The following is a 21,778-nucleotide window of genomic DNA, read 5'->3' as shown; positions in this document are numbered from 1 at the left end:
TAATATAGCTAAGTATATGTGTTTGACATACATGTTACATGTTAAACATGTGTTGCTTACATTTTGCGTTTTCATTTATAACTTCTTGAAAAATAAACATAACATATCACATACCATTACTTAGAGGAGGTGATTATCTTTAAAACAAGCCCACACACCACCAGATTGCTGCAACCATAGGTCGAAGTCATCCAAATATGGGCAGAGAGTATCGTTCACTCTAATTACATATTAAACAACCATCTGATTACACAATGATGACACAGAATGGAACTGAATAAGATCTTGTTACTCTTGCCTGCTTTTGAGAGAGAGCATATCTTTAGCCATTGTGGCATTTGCGTGTGTACTTATTTCTTATGTACAATTATTCTGTTTTAATTTGTTTGGAGAGGCTTTTGTACACTAGGATAAATTATTTTTGTATTGCTATAACTTTTGATTATCATATCAACACAAAATTTGACTCAGTTCACGTGACATGAATGGGAACAAAACAAAAGCATTTCTCCAGAGCTACCTTATTTACACCCTGAGATGTAAGTTCATAATGTCAAATCAGACAAATAATAAAAAAGTAGATTTTAAGCTCAAGATTTTTCGATTTTTCAGCAGTTTCTTAGGCTGAGATTCTTAGAATTTATCATTATCTATATCATTAAAATTATATTATTTCAAATGATACCAAACACTTGACCTTCCTTGTTGATTTGTGTGTGTGTGTGTGTGTGTGTGTGTGTGTGTGTGTGTGTGTGTGTGTGTGTGTGTGTGTGTGTGTCTTCCGGAAGACCAGATCCACGACAGATATGGTTTTTGTCTTGAGGCAGCTGATGGAGAAGAGCCGAGAACACCACAAAGACCTTTACGTTGCCTTCATCGACCTCAGCAAAGCTTTTGATACCATCAACTGTGAACTGCTCTGTAAGCACCTCTCCAAACTTGGGGTACCACCCAAGTTTCTCTGCATCCTACAGCAGCTGCATGACGGGATGCAAGCCAGAGTGCTCACGGGAGAACTCCAGTCAGAGTCCTTCGAGGTAAAAGCTGGGTTGAAGCAAGGCTGTGTCTTGGCTCCGGTGCTCTTTAACATCCTTCTCTCTGCCATCACCTGCCTCTTCCACCGTGTCATGGGACATGAAGTCGGTGTCCATGAGGAATACCGACTTAACGGAAGCCTCTTCAACATACGTCGGCTCCAGGCCCGCACAAAGACAAAGACCTGCCAAATCTGCGAGCTTCAGTATGCTGATGACTGTGCCGTCTTAGCTCACAGCCCGGACTCTATGCAGCACGCCCTTAACACAATATCCAGTCTGTACCAATCCTTTGGCCTACAGGTCAACATTCAAAAAACCGAGGTCATCTCTCATCTCACTACCCCTGCCCCCACACCCCCCAGTTTTCATATAAACGGTGTTCCACTTAAAACAGTGGACCACTTCACCTATCTTGGCTCCATTTTGTCCTCATTATGCTCCCTTGACAAAGAAATACACAGCCGGATAAATAAAGCCTCATCATCTTTTGGACGCCTACGCAGCAGGGTTTTTGAAAACCGTAACCTGAAGGTCAGTACTAGGGTCGCTGTTTATAACGCGGGATGTGTCTCTACTCTGCTTTATGGGGCAGAGTCATGGACCCCATACCGCCGGCACATCATCAACCTAGAGGTCTTCCATATCCGCTGCTTACAGAAGATCCTCAGTTTGTCCTGGGAAGATCGAATTCCCCATACAGTCATCCTCAGCAACACTGACTCAATCTGTATGGAAGCAGCTGTGGCCAAAAAACATCTGCGCTGGATAGGGCACACCATACGCATGCCTGAATACCGCCTGCCACGCCAAGTCCTCTACAGTCAACTAATGGGCGCAAAACGGTCCGCTGGAGGGCAAAAGCGGCGCTTTAAGGACTACACCAGGGACATCCTAAAGCGAGCGAACATCCCCCTCACACAGCTTGAATCACTGGCACTCGACAGATCTGCCTGGCAGGTCACCTGTGCCACTGCAGTCTCTCAAATACACCAAACCAACCAAGATCGACGAGCCGAGAGGAGCATCAAGAGACACCAGTGGGCGGCTGGTACCCCCCTGGCATCTGGTTTCCCCTGCTCCATCTGCGGACGAGTGTGCAGCTCAAGGATCGGACTCCACGCCCACGAGAAGTGGCACCAGCGACAAGGTCGCTGAACCCACCCCCCTCCCACCCCCGGAGCAAGCGTCATCATCGTACACGATGGACAGCTAAGAGCTAAGCCTATTTTTAAGATTTACGCATTTCAATTTCATAACAAAATTCCATCAAATAAAATTTTGTAATGTTCAACTAAATTAAATTAATAATACTAAGGTTTTTTATTTTATTAAAGATTACTCAAACAAAATTGATGGAATTTTGTTATAAAATTGAAATGTGTAAATAATAAAATGTTTGATTTGAGTTATTTATGGATCAATCTAAATTGAATGTGGCCCTGGACTTTAATTGAATACAAATAGGTTTATTCATTGAATTAATGAACACCTAATCATAAATGGGACATTTTATTGAATGTTGTAAAACATGTCACTGCACTGATTTGCAATATCACATAATGGGTTCTGCAGACCCACTTTAATCCTCAGATTATCCACAATGTTTTCCCAACCTCAGGGAAGACAGTCTCCATTCAATAGGACAGGTGGCTGAAATAGGGCCCATGAGAAACTGTTGTAACATACACTGTAGGAAACATGATATCAGATTCCTTCTGCTCACATATGGAATTTTTTTAATGACAGCACAGATTGTGAAATGCTGGTAAAAGACTATAAGAACATATTTATGAGAGAAAACAATTAGAACTTGCATTGTGGTTATTGTGTCACAAAGAAATGTGTTCAACAGCTGTTTTTGGGACAGTCTGGCCATGAGTTTTGACATCAACATAGTGTCAGCTGCAAATGTGTTATTTGACTTTTAGTTTGAAATACTATGCAACAACTTTCACAATAGGCGATGCAGTTGATACTTTTAACTTTAGTTTGACAAAGAAAGCAACCATGGAAATGAACAGAGTTAGGGGCCGTTCACTCCGAACATTTTGCGTCCGTATGTGCAATTGTTTTTTTTATTTGATTTTATTATTGTTATCCTATGCATACATGCGCTAGACGAACATATTTGATTCTTTGATCATTGTAATTTGTATGAGACACTTGTGTTTCTTATATACGTAGGGCTGCGTCTAGCTTTTTTAACGCACGAACGTCTTCCATCTGAACTGCCCCTAACATTTATACGCTTTACTACAGCGCCACCACGAGCAAACAGAAACTTAGGGAAAGCGTTTAAGAACCGTTAAAATCAGTATTGAAATGATCAGAAATTACATAAAACTGCACACGGACGGAGTATGTCAAGGTCCATGAACGTAGAGCACTTCAGACTTATCCTAAGTCTCTGACGTACCTCACCGCTAGAAAACAGAAGAGATGCTTGTCTAGAAAATAATTTATAATGGGCAGTAGGCTACTTCGAAATATAGCAGTTAAACTGAAAGTGTAAAACGTACTCAACTAATTATGATGCTATTTCAAATGGTTTATAATCAACGTCTACTCATTTTATAATACTAAGTCAATCTGTTCAGTATTATCCTTTCGAAACGAGCGACGGGACACGCGCGTGCAGACAACTTTGTTGAATTTAACAAGAGCGCGCGATGTTCTTACCTGAGGGTAGCGCGCCAGATCCTGTTTCAGATGAGTCCGCGTGGAAAGCTCCACTCAGTGCACACAAAGATAAAATTAACCACATCTTTGAAAAACAATGTTCTTCCAATGGTGGCGACAACAACACATACTTAACACCCAAAATGATTAGGTAAAATTGCATTTTTGGTCCTCTATGATATCTGTAGAAAAAAGTAATGAAAACAAACTATAGCCTACAAATTTGTATTGTATTCGAAGGTTCAGCGATAAGGAGTACAGTACGTGGTATCTATTATCAGTTCACTTGTAAGAGAACTCTTGCCCTGCATGTGCATGCTTCTCAAGCATCCCTCTGTTCACCTACGCCCACATTCCATGAACCAGCCAATCTGATGCCAGAAAGCCTATCTTTTAAACACCACAGGTGGATCCTGATTTACATTGGTACTACTGTATTTTCTGCAATTTCATGCTTTGCTCAGTCTTTTCCACAAAGCATGATGTACCGTTGTGTCTCCAAACAGGCTGCAGGCATCAGTAATATTCATCTAGTTATCCATAATTTCTGTCAGCACTTCACAAATCCAACAGTTGGAGGCTTCCAGGGTAAAGTAAATCTTTTCAATAATGAACATAAGTGGAAACTGTATTTAAATAATTATTTCTTTATTCAAGGACTTTGCTTCATACAAAATGTTATAGTAGAAACAACTGCAGATTTCAAAGTCTGGACATGGAACAGAAATCAGGCTACAAACAAGTCATTAGCAGAATCCAAAGAAAGGATATGCCAGCTCTTATGCACAAACCGAGCATTCAACATATATCAATACTGTTTTCTTTTATTTATAAATGTTTTTTTCTTTTATGTTTTTGTTTCAACAAATTCCCTAATTAATATCAAAGGTAATTTAAAAATATCAAACAACAACAAACAAAAAAAAAAAAAAGAAAAGAATAAATGTTATCAAAAAGTACGAAGATAAACCATGGTTATTTTCATCATGCACATGCATTTTAAGACCATGCAAACATTAATCCTTCCAAGGAAAACCGCAACATTTAAGCCTGATTGATGTTCAGGGAGAACAGAGCAATTCAGATTTTGGCAATAAATTATAAATGATCCAATGGCTAAATATGCTTTATATATTTTTCTTTTTTCTCCAAATCAAAGAATGATTGAATCACAGTCTAGATCCACTATGGAAACATGCCAAAGGATAATAATTGATGCGCTAGGTGTGATACGATTTGTTCCATAGTTACAATTTAACAATGCAACAATCATAACAATTTTTAAACAAAAAATTCAGTATTCAGTACTCCGTATTCTTCAGCCTCCTAGTGTGCGTAGAAAAATATCAGTTTTCAGAGCCTTGATTATCTCTGCCCCCCCATCTCTGATGCATGCACATAAATAAACTTGTAGTTTTTGTTTTAATATATAGATATTTGACTGATTTCAGGTTTTTATTCAATGTGCCTTTATGCATTCTACAGTATACTTTTTCATAGGTTTTTTTATTCTTTTTTTATAGAAAGCATTTGGTAACAATCATGCTAAAGCCTGAATCTGGATTTCCCAGCAGGTGAAGCTACAAAATAAATTAAAAACATTTTCAAAGTGTCATCTTGTTGCATAGCCCTACATAAACAAAATGTGAAATATTTGTGAAAAAGAAAAAAAGGGGGAGCAATCACCATCAACAAAGCCCTGATACATCAGTGCCCATGGAATCACCTGATTAGCCTTTTAACTCTCCAAACATCAACAGTATTCTTCATCGCATGGAGAGATCAGCATGTAGACTTGAGCTCAAAACTCTCTTTATGTGGAACTAATTTTGAATGATCCTGGACCTATTCAAGGTTTCAAGGGATAGTTCATCCAACAATGACAATTCTGTCATCTATTAGGGTTATTAATGAAAGAATTTTCATTTATGGGTGAACTATTCATTTAAGTCTCTCTTATTCTATTAATTACTTTGCAATTGCCACCATTATGACACAACAGTAGCTTAACAGTAACAGTATGAACATACAGCAGCTTTTTTTGTTGTTGTTTTTTAGCCCTCAGACACCTTCTCCATTCAATGGCCAACACAGCTAATATTCCTCTCATTTTACCAGTATGATAAAAGGGAGCCGACCATATTTCTATACAGCTAGCAGATGGGGAATGGCGGTAGAATGAAAGCAGTGAGTATGTTTGTGGGTTTCTCAGGGTGCTTGGAGGAGTGCCATGAGGGGGAAAGTTTAACCTTAACACAGACCAGTCCACTGTACTGTTGCCAGGACTTTGACTCAACACAACACACTCATATCAGAGATCCTGAAACACAAGTCAAGCACACACACCTTTGTGTCAGTTCTGTCTTTGCATCTAACCATAAAAGATCAAACCGAGAAGGCAAATAGCAATGTACAGTATTCTCGGCTGAGTATCATCATCAGGACAGGAAATATACATAATAAATATACATCATAGTTTCGTAACCATGGTCAATCATGTTGAAGAATTTTTTTTACATGCAATTTTATAACTGTGGTTATAAAGTCCCGGCTGGACAAATATACAATTACTGCAGTTTTTTTTTAATAGGTATTCCATACTAATATATGCTTTTTGTAATGGAATTTTCAACATTTCATCAAGTAATACAAATTTACAAAAACATCATTCAAGGAGACAAGAATTTAAAAAACAAAAACAATCATACCGTCCTATCCATTCAAAACCAAATGTGAAATAAAAAGGTACTGTATTCTTTGCTTCTGATTAAGGCCTGCGATTGTAACACCTTGTAGTTCTATTTAACCCTTTTAGGGATTGTTCAGTTCACTCTCTCACATGTTGATGTACTAAAAAAGGCTAAGTTTGCATCACTAAAACAATGTATTCAAAAGGTTAGGCACTTGGTAATAACATCTGGAGCAGTCGATAAAAATTGCAAGACCTGACAGTATGGCGAAGCCATAAGCCATTTGCGTAAAACGGTTAATCTTCACAATACAAAAAAGCACAGAATGAATAGATAAAATTTCTACATTTTTTTTCTTTTAAGATTTCACACATAGTTGTGCTAGGAATGGTTATCAGCAGCATAATGAACAATCTGCTTACAGTGTGAAATAAATCAGTTGGGACATGTGGGGTATGTGTACTGTATACTGTTCAGGGGGCTACAGATCTATCAGCATGGTCAGTTCTCCTACGGGTAGTTCACACTGCCCCAACAAACTCCTACAAACACCAACAAACACAGTTGTTGGGCTTTGTATTTTTAGTGTGTTCACCCTGTTGGTGTTTGTTGGGGCAGTGTGACAATGACAGTTATGCTTTAACATTTTAAGGTCACAACCACACTAACACATTTTTGGTTAATAAATCACCTCTCATTTTAGGCCTCTCATCTACAATGAGATTTTCGAAAACACTTCCTGCCAATGCATACTTTGGAAAACAATTATGTTAGGAAACTGCTAAATGGTTTCAATGGAAAATGTATTAGTGTGGATGTGTCTGAAATCCAACAGCCAACAGAATGTTTGAAAAGTTGGTTTTGTTTATGTTTGTTGGACCAGTTTGAACCAGCCTTTTGGAGAAAAAAAAAAAGAAAAAAGGCAGCACTGCTATTGTGCATTTTTGAAAATAAAACACTTTTTTTTTTTTTTTTTAATGTTGTTTGTGTTTCTAGTCACTTCTGTAAGGGGTTACCCTGAAAAAGCCACACATATAATGTCAAGACAACATTTTCATGGGAAAATGTGCATTTAGAGTGGAGCTCAGAGACTGGCTTTGAAAGAAATTGGCCAGATGCCCATTGCTGTCTACATTAGAAGCACTGGAGTTACATGGGTCACTCTTTTCCCAGATTACATAAGCATATTTTAGCATTTGAGGACTACTGTTTCCTTCACCATGGCAGAGGATTAAGAGAGCCTGCGTTTTCACATTGTGAAACTGTTAAGTATTTGTAAAGAGATGAGAATTGTTGAACTTCACCCACCTAATAATGTAGCCTGACTGAAATGCATTAAAAGGATAGACACCCAAAAATTAAACATCTGTCATCATTTACTCAACCTCATGTTGTTCCATTCTCTTTCTTTAATGGAACACAAAAGGAGATAATAGATTAGGCAGGCCAGCTCAGTCAGCATTTACTTTCATTGTATGGAAAATAGTGGCAATGAAAGTGAATGGCGACTGAGACTAACAAACTGCCTAAAATCCTATTGTGTTCCACAAAAGAAAGAAAGTCATATGAGTTTGTAAAATCATGAGAGTGAGTAAACGATGACAGAATGTTCATTATTGGGTGAACTATTCCTTTAAAGTTGAGTATGATCTTCTTTTGTATTTCACATCTGCTGATTTGTGTAAATTTTATATTACCTGGACATTCCAAAACAAACACATGTCCACTAACATGTAGTACAGCATTTAACAAAATAAGAGAAAATATCTATAAAAGATAAAGCTCATCAAAAGCATCAAAACATCATCAGAACCTGTACAGTATGTGTGTAACTTAAAGCCATGCTAGCACCAGTCATTCTCCTCTGCCTCTGTGTAGTACTGCCATGCCCTGCCTCTGCTGGCGCTGGTGCCCGTGGTGAAGTGGTATCCATTGGGCAACCCACGGAACTGCTGTTGGGGAGGTGGGGGAATAGCCAAAATTGGCATCCCTACAGTCCTGGGAGACCGGCCTATCTGAGGGCTCAGATCCTCTTGGAAGACAGCAAAGGCTTCAGGTTGAAGGCAGCAGCGCTGGCCAGCAGGGTGGTCCGGGGGCCCCAGGAAGGGTTCTGAGTTAATGCGACTGACGGGGGCCAGCGAGCTGGAGATGGAGCCGCTGTGTAAGAGGCCGTTGTGCTCAGAAAAACCGCGGCTTAGCCTGCCAAGAGTCGGGAGAGGCAAGCCAGCCTGAGCACCCAGAAAATGTACAGGGGAGGAGTTGGCAGTCCTGTAGGCCACGGAGGGACGAGGAGTAAGAGGGGTCTGGGGGAGCTGTCTGCGCCCGCGGCTTGGAGTGCTCACCCCTGAGGTCAACAACACTGGGCTCCCCTTAGCCCACCCACTGCCCTAGATGAAAATTAAACAAGCAAATCAAAACAATAAAATGATGAGGAAAATGCCCAAAAGGTTAGACAGGGACCGGGAGGAAGGAAGGAAGGAAATGGAAGGAAGAAAGGAAAAGTAATATGACAGTTGATAAAGACAGCAGAAAAAGACAGAAGATGGCAAGCAGGAACGAAAGGAGGGAGTGGAGAAGACAGTGAAGACAAAGAAAAGAAAGACAAACAAATGCACAGAGAAATGGTGTGGAAGAAAATTGGAAAGAAGTAAAAGACCATGAGTGGTTGCACTACAGCCAAAGAGAAGAGAAACTTGTTTGAAGGTAAAATAGTGCCTAAATGATTCGCATGTGCAGTGTAAGATTTGTAAAAGTGTAAATGAAGTTACAAGCATGATAGAAAAATGTGCAGGCACAGAGTAAGATTTGTGAAAGCACAAGTCAAAATGCAAGCGTAAAAATAAATTGCATGCACACAGAATGTTTTGTAAATGTGTAAATAAAGTTCCAAGCGTAAGAAAACATATTAGCTATACTTTTATGCTTTGCATATGTGGAATTCATGTGTTGTGAATCTGTAATTGTGTATTAACACAAAGTAAATTTGGTGTGTATTCTTCTGCGCTTATACTTTTGGCACTGTTTTTGTGCCTAAACATGGCCAAAAACATTGCAAACCTGTCAGTGATATGCAAGTAAAATAAAGGGTGTCCTGACTGATTCTACACGGATTGACCATGTAGAATCAGTCTGTATTTGTAAAATAAACTTCTGCAAACGTGTAAATGACTTGTGTTTGTGGCATAAATACATTCCAGAAATAATCCGATATACACTGTTCCGTCTTCCCTTTGTTGCGCTCACACTTTTGGAACTAATTTCTCATTGAAAAGAGTTTTGCAGCAACAAGAAGAAACATTTGAACACCATTTTGACATTTATATCAATAAACGGTGTCAGCTCAACTTTACACTCGTAATAATGTATATATTAATATTTCAGTTTAATATTTAAGAGAGGAGAGGTACCCAGAGGAACGACGCTGTGCCATATGAAGCCATCTGTCATGTTATTAAACCAATTTAAAACAAATTAAACCAAACAAACCAGAGAAAACTGTTCAAGGAAATCCTCATTTGATTGGTTACTAGAAGAAAGTAGACCCGCCTTCCCCCTTGCTCTTGCAATTCTCTTTTCAGTGAGTAATTCGTGCCAAAAGTATGAGCAAAACAAAAGAGAAGATGGAACAGTATGCAATTACAGATTCACGACACATGAATTCCACTTATGCAAAGCATAAAAGTATTGCTAATATTTTTTCTTACACTTGCAACTTGATTTACACATTAACAAAACATTCTATGCGCATGCAATTTATTTTTACGCTTGCAATTTGATTTATGCTTTCACAAATCTTACTTTGTGCATGTCAATTTTTCTATCACGCTTTTAACATCATTTACACTTTTACAAATCATTCTCTGTGTAGGCAAATCATTTAGACACTATTTTACCTTCATAAACTTGCGTTTACAATTAATGACATTTAATGTTTACAGTATTGCATTTACAGTTGTTGTCTATGGGGCAAGGTATGCTCATATTTTTGTTAAAGCACTTGTGTTAATTCATCCATATAAATACAGTAATGTGCAAAAGTTTTGGGCACATGTTTAAAATGTTTCATAGTGAGGATTTCTTTAAAAATAATACCATAAATAGTTTTCATTTATCAATTAACATCATACAAAGTCCAGTAAACAAAAAGCTAAATCAATATTCAGTGTGACCACCTTTGCCTTTAAAACAGCACAAACTCTCCTAGCCATTGGCCAAGCCATTTGTTGCAGTGGTCCCTTTTCTTCTATTCTAATTGCAAAAGGAATGTTTAAGAGTCTAAAATGTCTATTTCCTATTGATACACTAAAGCTGAAGATATAAATACCCATCTTAAGACAAATGTTTTTTGAAACACCTTATGTGCCTAAGACTTTTACACAGTATTTTATATGTGTTATTAAGTTGTCTAAATTGACAGTTTAGTGGTGAATCTAATGACCGATCTGATCTTTTTCTAGCGGACCTTACTGACATAATACTTGTGGGTGGATGCACTCTATGTTAACAGTACTTGCTTCACATCCTTTTCTGGTATTCTTAAACATAGCATGAAAGTTATCAGGTTTACAGGGTAATATAGTGAAGAAATGGATTGAAAGACTTGATATAACTTTACACAAACAAGGTTGGTGTGCCATTCTATCACACTAGACTCATGTTAACGTGTATAATGTTTCAATTGTGCTTCGGAATAGTGTGTATTTTAAAGTTTATTCCTGTGCAAAGACCTGCTCCATAGATTCCCCCATTCTAAGTGTATTACTTTTGTGTAAATGCTTTTTGCTCATTTTATAAAATTGAGGGATGAGTAAAAATGATTGTCTGTGGTAATCAACAGCATGGCAAAGATTGTCCACAAAGTAGAGCTAAACTTGTATGGAACCTGGAATATTCCTTCACTTCAGATCTTCATCATTATAATGGGTTTTGGCACTTACCATCCATCGAGTTCAGCTTTCACCATTATAAATTTTTTACCTTTTCTAAATCCCCAAGCAGTCTTTAGCTAGATTGCAATCAGAATCATTTTTAATTTATACCTTGATCAGTCTCTAACCCCTGACCCAACCCTTCCTTTGACCACTTGTTCCTGTCCAGTCTCAATCCCCCATCCCACCTGCTTGTTGAGATTCGCCTCCTGGGTCTCGCTGGGCGAGGTGACACAGCTAGCCATGGCCGACTTGCTGTTGCTGTGCTCCCGGCTGCCGTAGCGATCACAAGAGTAAAACTGCTGCTTCTCTGTGGATGAAGAATGGTGCCTCCTCTCATGGGAACGACCCCGGTCATGCACCCTCTCCTCTATGGGGTCAACTGCTGTGCCTGAGAACCAACCACAAAAATTAGGAGAAAAGGGCAAACTATCATAACAAGGAAAGTTAGCATCATCTGTTTCTGTTTATATTCACATCTGTTTTCAAAGAAAACATGTCGAGTGCCCTATATTGAGCACTGAGAGGTTAAACACTTCCTTATTCACTATGTATCATACGGTTTTGTAAAAACATGTTGAGGCCATGCCAACTTGAGTGCATGATGTAAAGAAAAACAGAAAAGGGGTACATACTAAGAAAAATTTAAATTGACGTAAATTATTTTTGTTTTCACTCAAATTAAGTTGATAAAATAATCCGTAATGAAAATAATGTAAAACAATTTTAATAGGGGTCACTCGATTTTGGACCCCACTATGTACAATTTTCAAATTTTACAATGAAATGCAATTTTTAACATCCTGCTGAATTTTCTAGAGAGAACTGAAGGAAAACAGAAACAGAAATGTCAGTATTACTTTACAATGAGGTTCCATTCATTCCCTTTAGATATTGCATTGGGTATCGTGAACTAACATTGAACAAAGTTAAAATACAACTTTTCATTTTAAAAATGTATGCAAAATTAAAATTAACCAAGATTAATAAATGCTGTAAAAGTATTGTTCATTGTTAGTTCATGTTAACTAACGTTATTAACGAATGTTAACAAATAAAACCTTATTGTACAGTACAGTGTTTCTGAAATATCTTGAGTTCCTGAGACCTGGTGCGGCATCACAGTCTCCCCTTTCTCTGGATTTCACATTCTTCAGCAAAACACAGGACATTCTTCAGTCAGAAAACTGACTGCCTCTGAATTTTTCTTCCCTGTTCTCGATTGGCCTGCTGAGAGGTTGCCATAAATTAGCAGGTCATGGGTCTGCATGTCTGTCAGTCCCTTTTATCTGGCTAATAGAGGCCAGCTGCAGCCTAACGCTTCAATGCTCTCACACCAGCCCTGCTGCTGCTTCTGCACTTCACCAGGCTGAATCTTCTCAAGGTCTATGAACAGTCGAACCAATGCAACAAATGAGCCCCAGAGTGATCTTTCAGTGAGCTGCTCTGCTTTAACAACATGCAGCTGTTTTCTACCATTTATAGAGTTGTACTTTACAGTGCTGTGGTTGGGCGGAGGGTGGGGCCGGGCCGTGATTCTGCACACCCCACCCCTAATCAGGCTGATCAAGCCTCAGAGGGATAAAGCTGACCGGAGACTGCAGTTCGGGAGAGAGAGAGTTATGGGCAGCTGTCCGACACCTGTGTGTGTGTGTTTGTCTTTTTGGTTATTAAAATATTATTTATATTGTAAAGCTGGTTCTCGCCTTCTCCTTTCCCTTTTAACTCATTACAAGTACTTTGACATATTCATTTATTTTTAGGAATCTTATGATTAATAAACTGTTAACTTCACTATTGTAATGCACTTTATACTGTTTTACCTAAGAAATACATAGATAAACTAGTACAAAATACTGTAGGTTTAGTGCATACAAAATCTAGAAAGAGAGACCATATCACTTCTGTTTTAGCTAATTTGCATTGGTTGTCCATTAAATACAAGATTCATTTTAAGGTTCATTTGTTAGTTGTTAAAGCACTGAACGACTTTAGAATCTTCATGCATTTGTAAAATCGTGACTTGACTATAAAATCGTAGATTTGTTTAGCACTCAACAATGTAAATAATAAGAGGTCAGGTGAATCTGTTTTTATCTTTTATGCCCCCAAAATGTTGTAACTTTTACTAAATTAAATGACTATAGACAAGCATTCACATTTTTTAAAATCTTCTGAAGACATAACTTTTAAAATAGCTTTTGATTTTTAATTAGCTCTTTATTCATTGCATTAAGTTTTTAGCATTGTGTCCCACTGTGTATGACTCTTTCTTCTGCAGAATACAAACAAATATTTAAAAAATTGTATTTCAGCTGTAGGTCCATACAATGCAAATGAATGGAGACCAGAACTTTCAAGCTCAAGAAATCTCATAAAGCCAGCATAAAAGTTCCATATGACTCCAGTGGTTAAATCTATGTCTTTAGAAGCGATATGATAGGTGTGGGTGAGAAACAGATCAATATTTAAGTCCTTTAATTACTATAAATCTCCACTTTCACTTTCACATTTTGAAAGTGAAAGTGGAGGTTTTAAATATCCTTCTAAAAATCTCTGTTTGTCTTCAGCAAAGTACACTTTACACTTATATTTACATTCTTGATGTTTTTCAGTTTTCTTTATTGTTTTTATAACTTTCAAAAATGAAAGGTGCTATACAAATACAAACATTTACAATAATGGTGATTATTCAACTGTTGGACAATGGAAGTATATATAGGTATTGACCTGTAGTCTTGTGTTGGCCAGTTGGTGACCTGTCCAGTGACCTCTGTTTCTTATCTCTGTCCCTGCGACGATGGCATCTGTGATGATGGTGATGATGTCGTTCTTGAACAGGTTTCTCCAGAATGTAGTCATTAAGATTGACCTCCCGGGGGTGCTGTGGGGCAAAAGTGGATGCAGAGCGTCTCATGGGGGAATCAGGAATAGGCTGCGAAAGAGCACAAGTGGAAGTTAAATGGGCATTGTTAACTGAGAATATGGCATTTGGGCATTGTTAACTGGGAATATTACATATGGTGTATAATAACATTGTGCTGTCTGTTGAGCATCCTTTTAATCTTAGATGCATCAAAACATGGATAAACTGTAAACCACAGTGCTCTAATGAATCACTATGTTATCAAAGTATCAGAGGTGACATTAAAACACAGTGTAACATCTGTAGCAGCTGCCTTAATTCTCATTGAGGAATACACTCATTTTGGGCTTAGACCCTGAATTGATGCTGCTATACACAGGTGCATTTTAACAGTGTCTGTGCCTCTTAATCTGTCTGAAATGTTCAAAGGTCAGATGTTTCCTCTGACTCACAGTACTAGACTTACATTAATTTCATGTTTTGCAGTACAACAGACGGCTAATCTCTAGATTCCTATTGAAACTAAGCAAAAGCAGTCATGTGACTTGACAAATTACATAAAAGTTTAGCTTAGTTCCTTTGGTGGTTCAAGACTATATAATATATTCATGATAGAACATGTCAAATTGAAAAAGTTGATCATACTTCCAGTAAAGTCCCAGGAAATTGACGAGAGTGACTCCTCTGATGAAGTACATATTAGCAAACCAAATGGAAGCCATGATGAGGGAAGACAAGAAGAGACAAAAAAAGACTAATTTTAGTTGCAGTTTCAGTTAGTTAAAGGTGAAGTGTATTATTTGTGTCAATAGTAGCACCAAATGCAGAAATCGTTCCAAAAATACACAGAAGTCCACAGAGGCCATAAATTAAGTTGTCACGATTAGGAAGAAAAATTTAAAATAATGCATGGCCTCTGTTGGCTTCCAAATGTTTGGAAACCATAATTGTGGTGCTGCTATTTGTGCAGAAATTACACACTTTGCCACTTTAAATAGAAGAACCAGATATATCTACAAAATCTGTGAATTTGTGAATCAAGTGGATTAAGGGGGTTCGTCCAATGAAGGCTTCGTCAGACTGATTCAAACAGATAACTTGTGAGTTTAAGACTTTTGAGCCATTCATTAAAAGAACCAACTAATTTTGTTCGTTCATGAATCAGACTATAATAGTCATGCTGCATGTTTGTTTTTGCATGCAGTAAATATAATGCAATGGAAAGACCTGCTGTCTTGGCTTTATTTTACAGTTCACAATTTTCATATCTCATCACATTCAATTCACACTGTAAGCTTATACAGTATTGCGCAAAAGTCTTAAGCACATAAGATGTTTCACAAAAACATTTGTCTTAAGATGGTTATTTATATCTTCAGCTTTAGTGTGTCAATAGAAAATATAAATTATAGACTCCCAAACATTCTTTTTACAAACAGAATAGAATAGAAGAACAGAGAGCCCTGCAACAAATGGCATGGCCCCCACAGAGCCCCCACCTGAACATCGAGTCAGTATGGGATTATATGAAGAGACCGAATCAATTGAGACAGCATAAATAGATAGAAGAACTGTGGTGAATTCTCCAAGATGCTTGGAACATCCGATCTGCCAACAACCAAGAAAAACTGTGTCCAGATGTATCTAGGAGAATTGGTGCTATTTTGAAGGTCACACCAAATATTAGGTCTATTAGATTTAGTTTTTTTTTTATATTTACTGGACTTTGTATGATGTTAATTGATACATGAAAACTATTTATAGCATTATTTTGAAGACATCCTCACTATGCAATATCTTTCACAAGTGGCTAAAACTTTTGCACAGTTCTATATATTCTCTTTATTATTAATATATTCGTAAATAGTTTTTTATACTTTTAAGATTTCTTTTGCCATTGCACTGTAGATTTAGCTGCAGCATTGTGCCGTTATTGAATAGCGGTGCAGACAAATACACTGACTTCTCTGAATGCTCAAACTAAATAAAAAATAAAAAATGGGTTGTATTATTTGATTAACTTTTTTATTTTGTTTGGGCATGCCATCTGTTACTATAAGGCAACTTAATTTTCCCTCTGCAAATCTAGATCATCAGTTGTCATCCATCAATCTCCCATTCATCTAAGCCAGACATCACGTCATACATTTAAGGCACACTTTCTGTATCTTTGCAGTGATCTTACATGTACTACATGCATAGAACATTTGCAAGGCTTTTATGTCATCATGATGCTGTTAGGGTTGTTACTAAACTGAAAAATCTTTAGGAGTTTAATGTATCTAAGGCTGTTATTTGGCTCTGTTGCTTACCTTCTCTTCCGATGAGCATAAGGCTTGGTGGTGGCTTGGTGCCAGTAGAGAACGGGTTTCTACCATAGAAATCAGAGTGATTTTGGCCATATTGGCAGGTGCTGAAATGTTACATACAGCATCTAATGTCTCTTATCGGCCAGTTCAGCACTTTAAAGAGATTTGGATGGGAATCAAATTTGGGAGTGAAATAGAGGCACTCAGTCAGCCCATTAGCAGTGCAGACATGAGGTATATGTGTGATTTGATAGGAGAAATATCCTGATGAGTCTTAATGGACTGTTTTTTGTAGAGTCCAAATGGAATGTGAATTTCTACTCAAATGGTTTTAGGTCTATTTTTCCCATGATGCAGTGGTTTTGATATACTACAACATTAAGCAAACTGAGATACCAAAACAACACAACCCATTAGTGAAATCCAATAGTCCTTTAGCCAGTTCTGCAACTGTGCAAGTTGCATTTAAAACAAATACAGAGAAACGCCATATCATTTTCAAACAACACTCTCATTGTTAAATTATTCAGAATCCATCTCAATGATTTTGTGACTAAAAAGTACTCTATACTTAATCTCTTTCTTGGTAGCCTACCTATTTTCATTGTGAGCATCTCTCCATTTCACTCTTTGCCAGCACAAGCATAAAAGTGATCCAGGACACTAGAAACCTACCAATGACTAATCATGTTCTGTTTGCTTCCCCTGTGCCCTCAAATAAAAGAAATATCCCATTTTCATTAGAGCTGACCTGTAAAAATGATGCACTTACATGCATCAATATATCAACATTTGTCTTGTTGTTTAAAAAATAGGAGTGAGGTTACCGAAGAAGCATAGAGGATATACACCGATCAGCCACAACATTAAAACCACCTGCCTAATGTTGTGTAGGTCCCCATCGTGCCGCCAAAATAGCGCCAACCCGCATCTCAGAATAGCATTCTGAGATGATATTCTTCTCACCACAATTGTACAGAGTGGTTGGCAGTCTGGCCATTCTCTGTTGACCTCTCTTCAACAAGGCTTTTCCGTCCGCAGAACTGCCCCTCACTGGATGTTTTTGGTTTTTGGCACCATTCTGAGTAAACTCTAGAGACTGTTGTGTATGAAAATCCCAGGAGATCAGCAGATACAGATATACTCAAACCAGCCCGTCTGGCACCAACAATCATCCATGGTATGCGATTATCTAATCAGCCAATCCTGGGATTTTCACACACAACAGTCTCTAGAATTTACTCAGAATAAAAACAAAAAACATCCAGTGTTTGAGAATCCCAACCAGCCCAAAACAGCAACACTGACTTAACCAATGGCTTGAGTTTGGGGTTGGACCATTTGTTTTTCTGACTAATGGAAGATGGTGGAGTTTTCAGGAAAACCTGTTTAAAGTGTAACAAATAAAGATCCATTTAATTTTTTATACATCATGTTGCAATTTTAATTACATTTTTTTGCTTCTGTGTAGGATTTCAATGCTGGCAGAATGGTTAATAGCACAATAGTCTGACAGTGTCACTAGTCTGACAGTGTATAACTAGTCACCCAAATATGTGTTAAGTTTACCTGCATCTCTGTGTTGAGTTTTGGCATGGATACTGCACGTCCTTGGCTTTCAAGAGCGGCAGCAGTCGCTGTGTTGGCACTGTTTTCCATCTTCCTCATTTCTACTGACTCCTGACACATATGTGCACACAACAGGGTATTTAATATGCACCAAAAAAGACACAGTATGGTGTGTGACAGATGTTCAATGTTTTTGATCGCAGCACCTGGGCAGTATTTGCATTTGAAGCTTCTTCTGATTGACCTCTCGAGATTGGCCGTCGTTTAGACCTGTGGACCTCCCTGGACTTCTCTGAGGCCCAGGATGAAGATCCTTTAATTGTGTTGTCAAGACTGATCAAGAGATTTGAAAGAAGGGAGAACATGTTGATGTAGATACACAATTAAACGAATCATTTTATTGAGTTAAGCCTATGTGGAATTGGGTTTTATGCTCACTGTGTGCGTCCATTGTTGAGTGTGGTGGAGCTGGATCTGGTTTGAGCTTGAACCTCTGAGGGAAAATCCACACTGTTCATGGCCTGATCTTGCATGTGGGTTAGAGGAAGAATTGGCTCTAAGAGAGCACTGACTTTATTCTTCAAAGGGAGAGAATGGCAACACATTGTTATATTATGAGGGTCATTTAAAATTCTTATTCTGAATATATATATATATAACTGAATATACTATATACTACAACTGAACATTCATTTAAATAAAAAAAGAAGGCAATTCTGGGTGTTATTAGATACAGAAAGTTGTGAAAAATCAAGTTATTGAATACACACATTTTTGGAGCAAAAAAGAGACAATTATTCTGTACATTTTGTTTAGTGTTTTTCAAAATCCCTAAACCAAAATTTATAACACTTACTCCTCCTACAGCTTTCAAGCTACATCCACCAAACTTGGCACAGACATCCAGACTGTTCAGACTTAGTGTTTTATGTATTTTCTAACTAATCAGACTTATGGTTTTCTTAGTTTGGTCTTAGTTTATTCAGAATATGTTGATTACCATGTACACATAAATATTGCAATAGCTGTAGAGCATGTAAACTCTAATTGGAATAAAGGCTAAACCAGAATATGGACATTAATTTGTAAAAGGAAATCTTTGTAAACATGGTCAGTGTTTAATGGATGTGAGTGTTCATATGTATCACCTGTGATCCAGGTCCTGTCTGTTCTCTTTGCTGCTGTTGCTGCATCTGAAGCCTTTTTGCTCTGTTCTGCTTGTAATAGTCAAAGATCATAAGAGCTGCATACACCTTTCCCACTGTAAGCTCATTGGCTGCAAAAAAGAGAAATGCATTGTCATGTGATGTCTGAAATTTCCAATCGTAGCCACAAGAGGTCACTGTAAATTATCTGTTGAAGCTGTTTTGATGTATGATGATGTGTGACTACATGTGTTCTGTATAGATAATTCATGTTTGTCTGTACTTGTGATGTGGGGTTGCATGTCTTTTTGAAAGTTTTTATTTATTAAATTTTTTTTTAACTTTCCATGGCAAACGTAAGAAAGAACTTCCTGGTAGGTGATTCATAATATGTTTACGTTTATGTGGGGTGACTAGCAGGTCCATAGTCTTCTGAGACAGGTTTGGCCAGACTGTAGCGAGCTCTTTCTTCAGTTCAGCATCTGACAGACGCTGGGCCACCATGCCTGTGGAGATCCATGAACACATATGCAGGAGGCTAATAAGCTTGTATCCATTAGAAATCACTTCCCAAAGTAATCTCTGGGTGCTGTGAAAGCTTACAGGAGTTAATTTACTGACATGATTGTGTCACAAAAACAAAACAAAAAAATCCTCTAGAAAAACATTGGTAGTTTTTATTTTTAATAATGTTTTTTTTTTTTGGATGAGTAGGCAAAAATTCAATTACAATGCTTTATTAAATGATGATCTGCATTATGAAATTTGTTTACAATTCAGTTTTGTTCAAATCCTCTTTTCATCTTTTGCCATTGCTACCTCAAATGCACTTTTATTGAGAGTAGATTGGGATCTGGATTTATTGGATTAGTCCAACTGAAAATAGGTCAAATATTTAATTTTTTTATAAGAATTGAATACACAATTTTGTTAATTATGATCAATTAAATTACACAATCAAATGCATTGAATTTCCATTGTATCCCAATGCATTTTTCCACCTACAGAAGGCGACTGTATTTTTCGGTGTTGCTGAGGATTTGGACTGGGCAGTGAAGCTACAGAAACCCCTCCAGTGCCAAAATCCCATAGAGATATGGTAGATGCTACACACCAACCCACACACACTGCTCTAATGAGTGGAGATGACACTAGTAGCAACAAAAGTACCAATCACACTAAATGATGTGGGCAGTGTGAGTGAGTATTTCTCTACATTAAATCAGGCAGTAATTACATTTTGAGTAATTCGTAAAAGATTTCAGTGTAACATTTGAAATGTTCTTTAAATCTGCAGTCTTCAAAAAGAGATGGAGGGCTGGGGACTTTTATCTAGATTTGTAGACAATAATTACACAATCATTTAGAAAGTATAATAAGGGCACTAAAAAGTGCACTAGACTGACCTGATGCCAGTTTGATCTCCAGGGCAGTACGGATCAGAGCCATCAGGGTGGAGGTAAAGTGCACAGTGTTGTCATCTGCAATGGGCATATTCATTTTCACCAGCCGCTAGGGGAAGCCAGGAGGGTCATTAGTAAGATAATAACACTTCTCAAAGTTAGCATTACCCAGAACAACCCAAAAAAACTCAAACAAAACCGTTTGTGTACATCTAAAATAATGCATGTTTAATTAATTGATACAATTAATTTATTCTTGTTGTAAATCATTAAATATAATGGACATATTCTGTAAAGCATGATGTTCTTATCTTAAGGCAGATAAGTTTAATGTTTTAAGCACACAAACCGTTTTGTTCACATAGAGAGTAGAAACGTACAGAATCAAACATTCACATTCACTGCTATAGGCTGCAACCAAAGTGCACTGGTGATAAACCGACACCAATTCGAGAGTGAAGATAAGCATGTACACATAACCATGAGGTGCTTTAGAAGACATGGGAGCTCAACTCTGAGATTTACTGATCAATAAAGCAAAAAGCTACTTTAAGATTTTAGAATTTCACAGTAAGCCAAATAGTGAGCAGAAAAAAGCACTAAATACACCAGGATATTCCATCATCCTAATACAGTCCGCTGTAATTTGTGCCCCACAAGTGGCACTAAACAAAATTATAAAGAAAGCTCAATAAAGATAATAAAGAAATCTATCCAGGTTTGAAGAGATAATGAAAAGATAATGGACATGCAGTATATACAGTCTCTTTATTATTTATTGTACCAAATTAAATTGCCAAAATAACTGTTAACCAAATAACTGCTAAACTGTTTTCAAACAAATCTCCCTCCAGCCACTGTTCGGTCAAACAGGTAGTACCTCCCTATACTCATTTGTGAAGCCAGTGTTGTTTGGACCGGTCCCCACAAACAAATGGATTATTATTCCATTTAGTTCCGTTAGTGGTGCAAAAATTACTCCGGTGTTAGTGTCAGTTACTGTATAGTGAAGAGTTGAGCTCCCCTGATCCAAAAGAGCATACATTTACTAGCAGTAGCAGTGCAAGAGAAATAGAGCAAAGTCAGAATGGAAAGAGAAAAACAGCCTGACACACACACACACACACACAGACATACATTCTCACACACAGC

The 21,778-nt window shown here is 37.7% G+C and overlaps 1 protein-coding gene across 1 annotated transcript in view; it reads right to left on the bottom strand.

Annotated features, from left to right (window-relative positions):
- Positions 1-4,385: 4,385 nt before the first annotated feature.
- The window catches only part of LOC127625288 (voltage-dependent N-type calcium channel subunit alpha-1B-like), a 171,832-nt gene continuing 154,439 nt past the window's right edge, over positions 4,386-21,778 (bottom strand). The window contains exons 41-50 of the mRNA XM_052100485.1: positions 20,630-20,735; positions 19,580-19,729; positions 19,227-19,354; positions 18,517-18,656; positions 18,285-18,411; positions 18,079-18,189; positions 14,846-14,884; positions 14,065-14,269; positions 11,523-11,725; positions 4,386-8,793 (exon numbers count right to left, since the gene is read on the bottom strand). Of these exons, the coding sequence (XP_051956445.1) occupies positions 8,251-8,793; positions 11,523-11,725; positions 14,065-14,269; positions 14,846-14,884; positions 18,079-18,189; positions 18,285-18,411; positions 18,517-18,656; positions 19,227-19,354; positions 19,580-19,729; positions 20,630-20,735 (1,752 nt within the window). The 3' untranslated portion in view covers positions 4,386-8,250. The remainder of the gene's footprint in view (positions 8,794-11,522; positions 11,726-14,064; positions 14,270-14,845; positions 14,885-18,078; positions 18,190-18,284; positions 18,412-18,516; positions 18,657-19,226; positions 19,355-19,579; positions 19,730-20,629; positions 20,736-21,778) is intronic.

The sequence above is a fragment of the Xyrauchen texanus genome, chromosome 3, assembly GCF_025860055.1.
Source record: "Xyrauchen texanus isolate HMW12.3.18 chromosome 3, RBS_HiC_50CHRs, whole genome shotgun sequence".
NCBI classification, from domain to species: domain Eukaryota; kingdom Metazoa; phylum Chordata; class Actinopteri; order Cypriniformes; family Catostomidae; genus Xyrauchen; species Xyrauchen texanus.
Note: the sequence above shows the minus strand (reverse complement) of the source record. Positions and strands in the feature narration are given on the sequence as shown.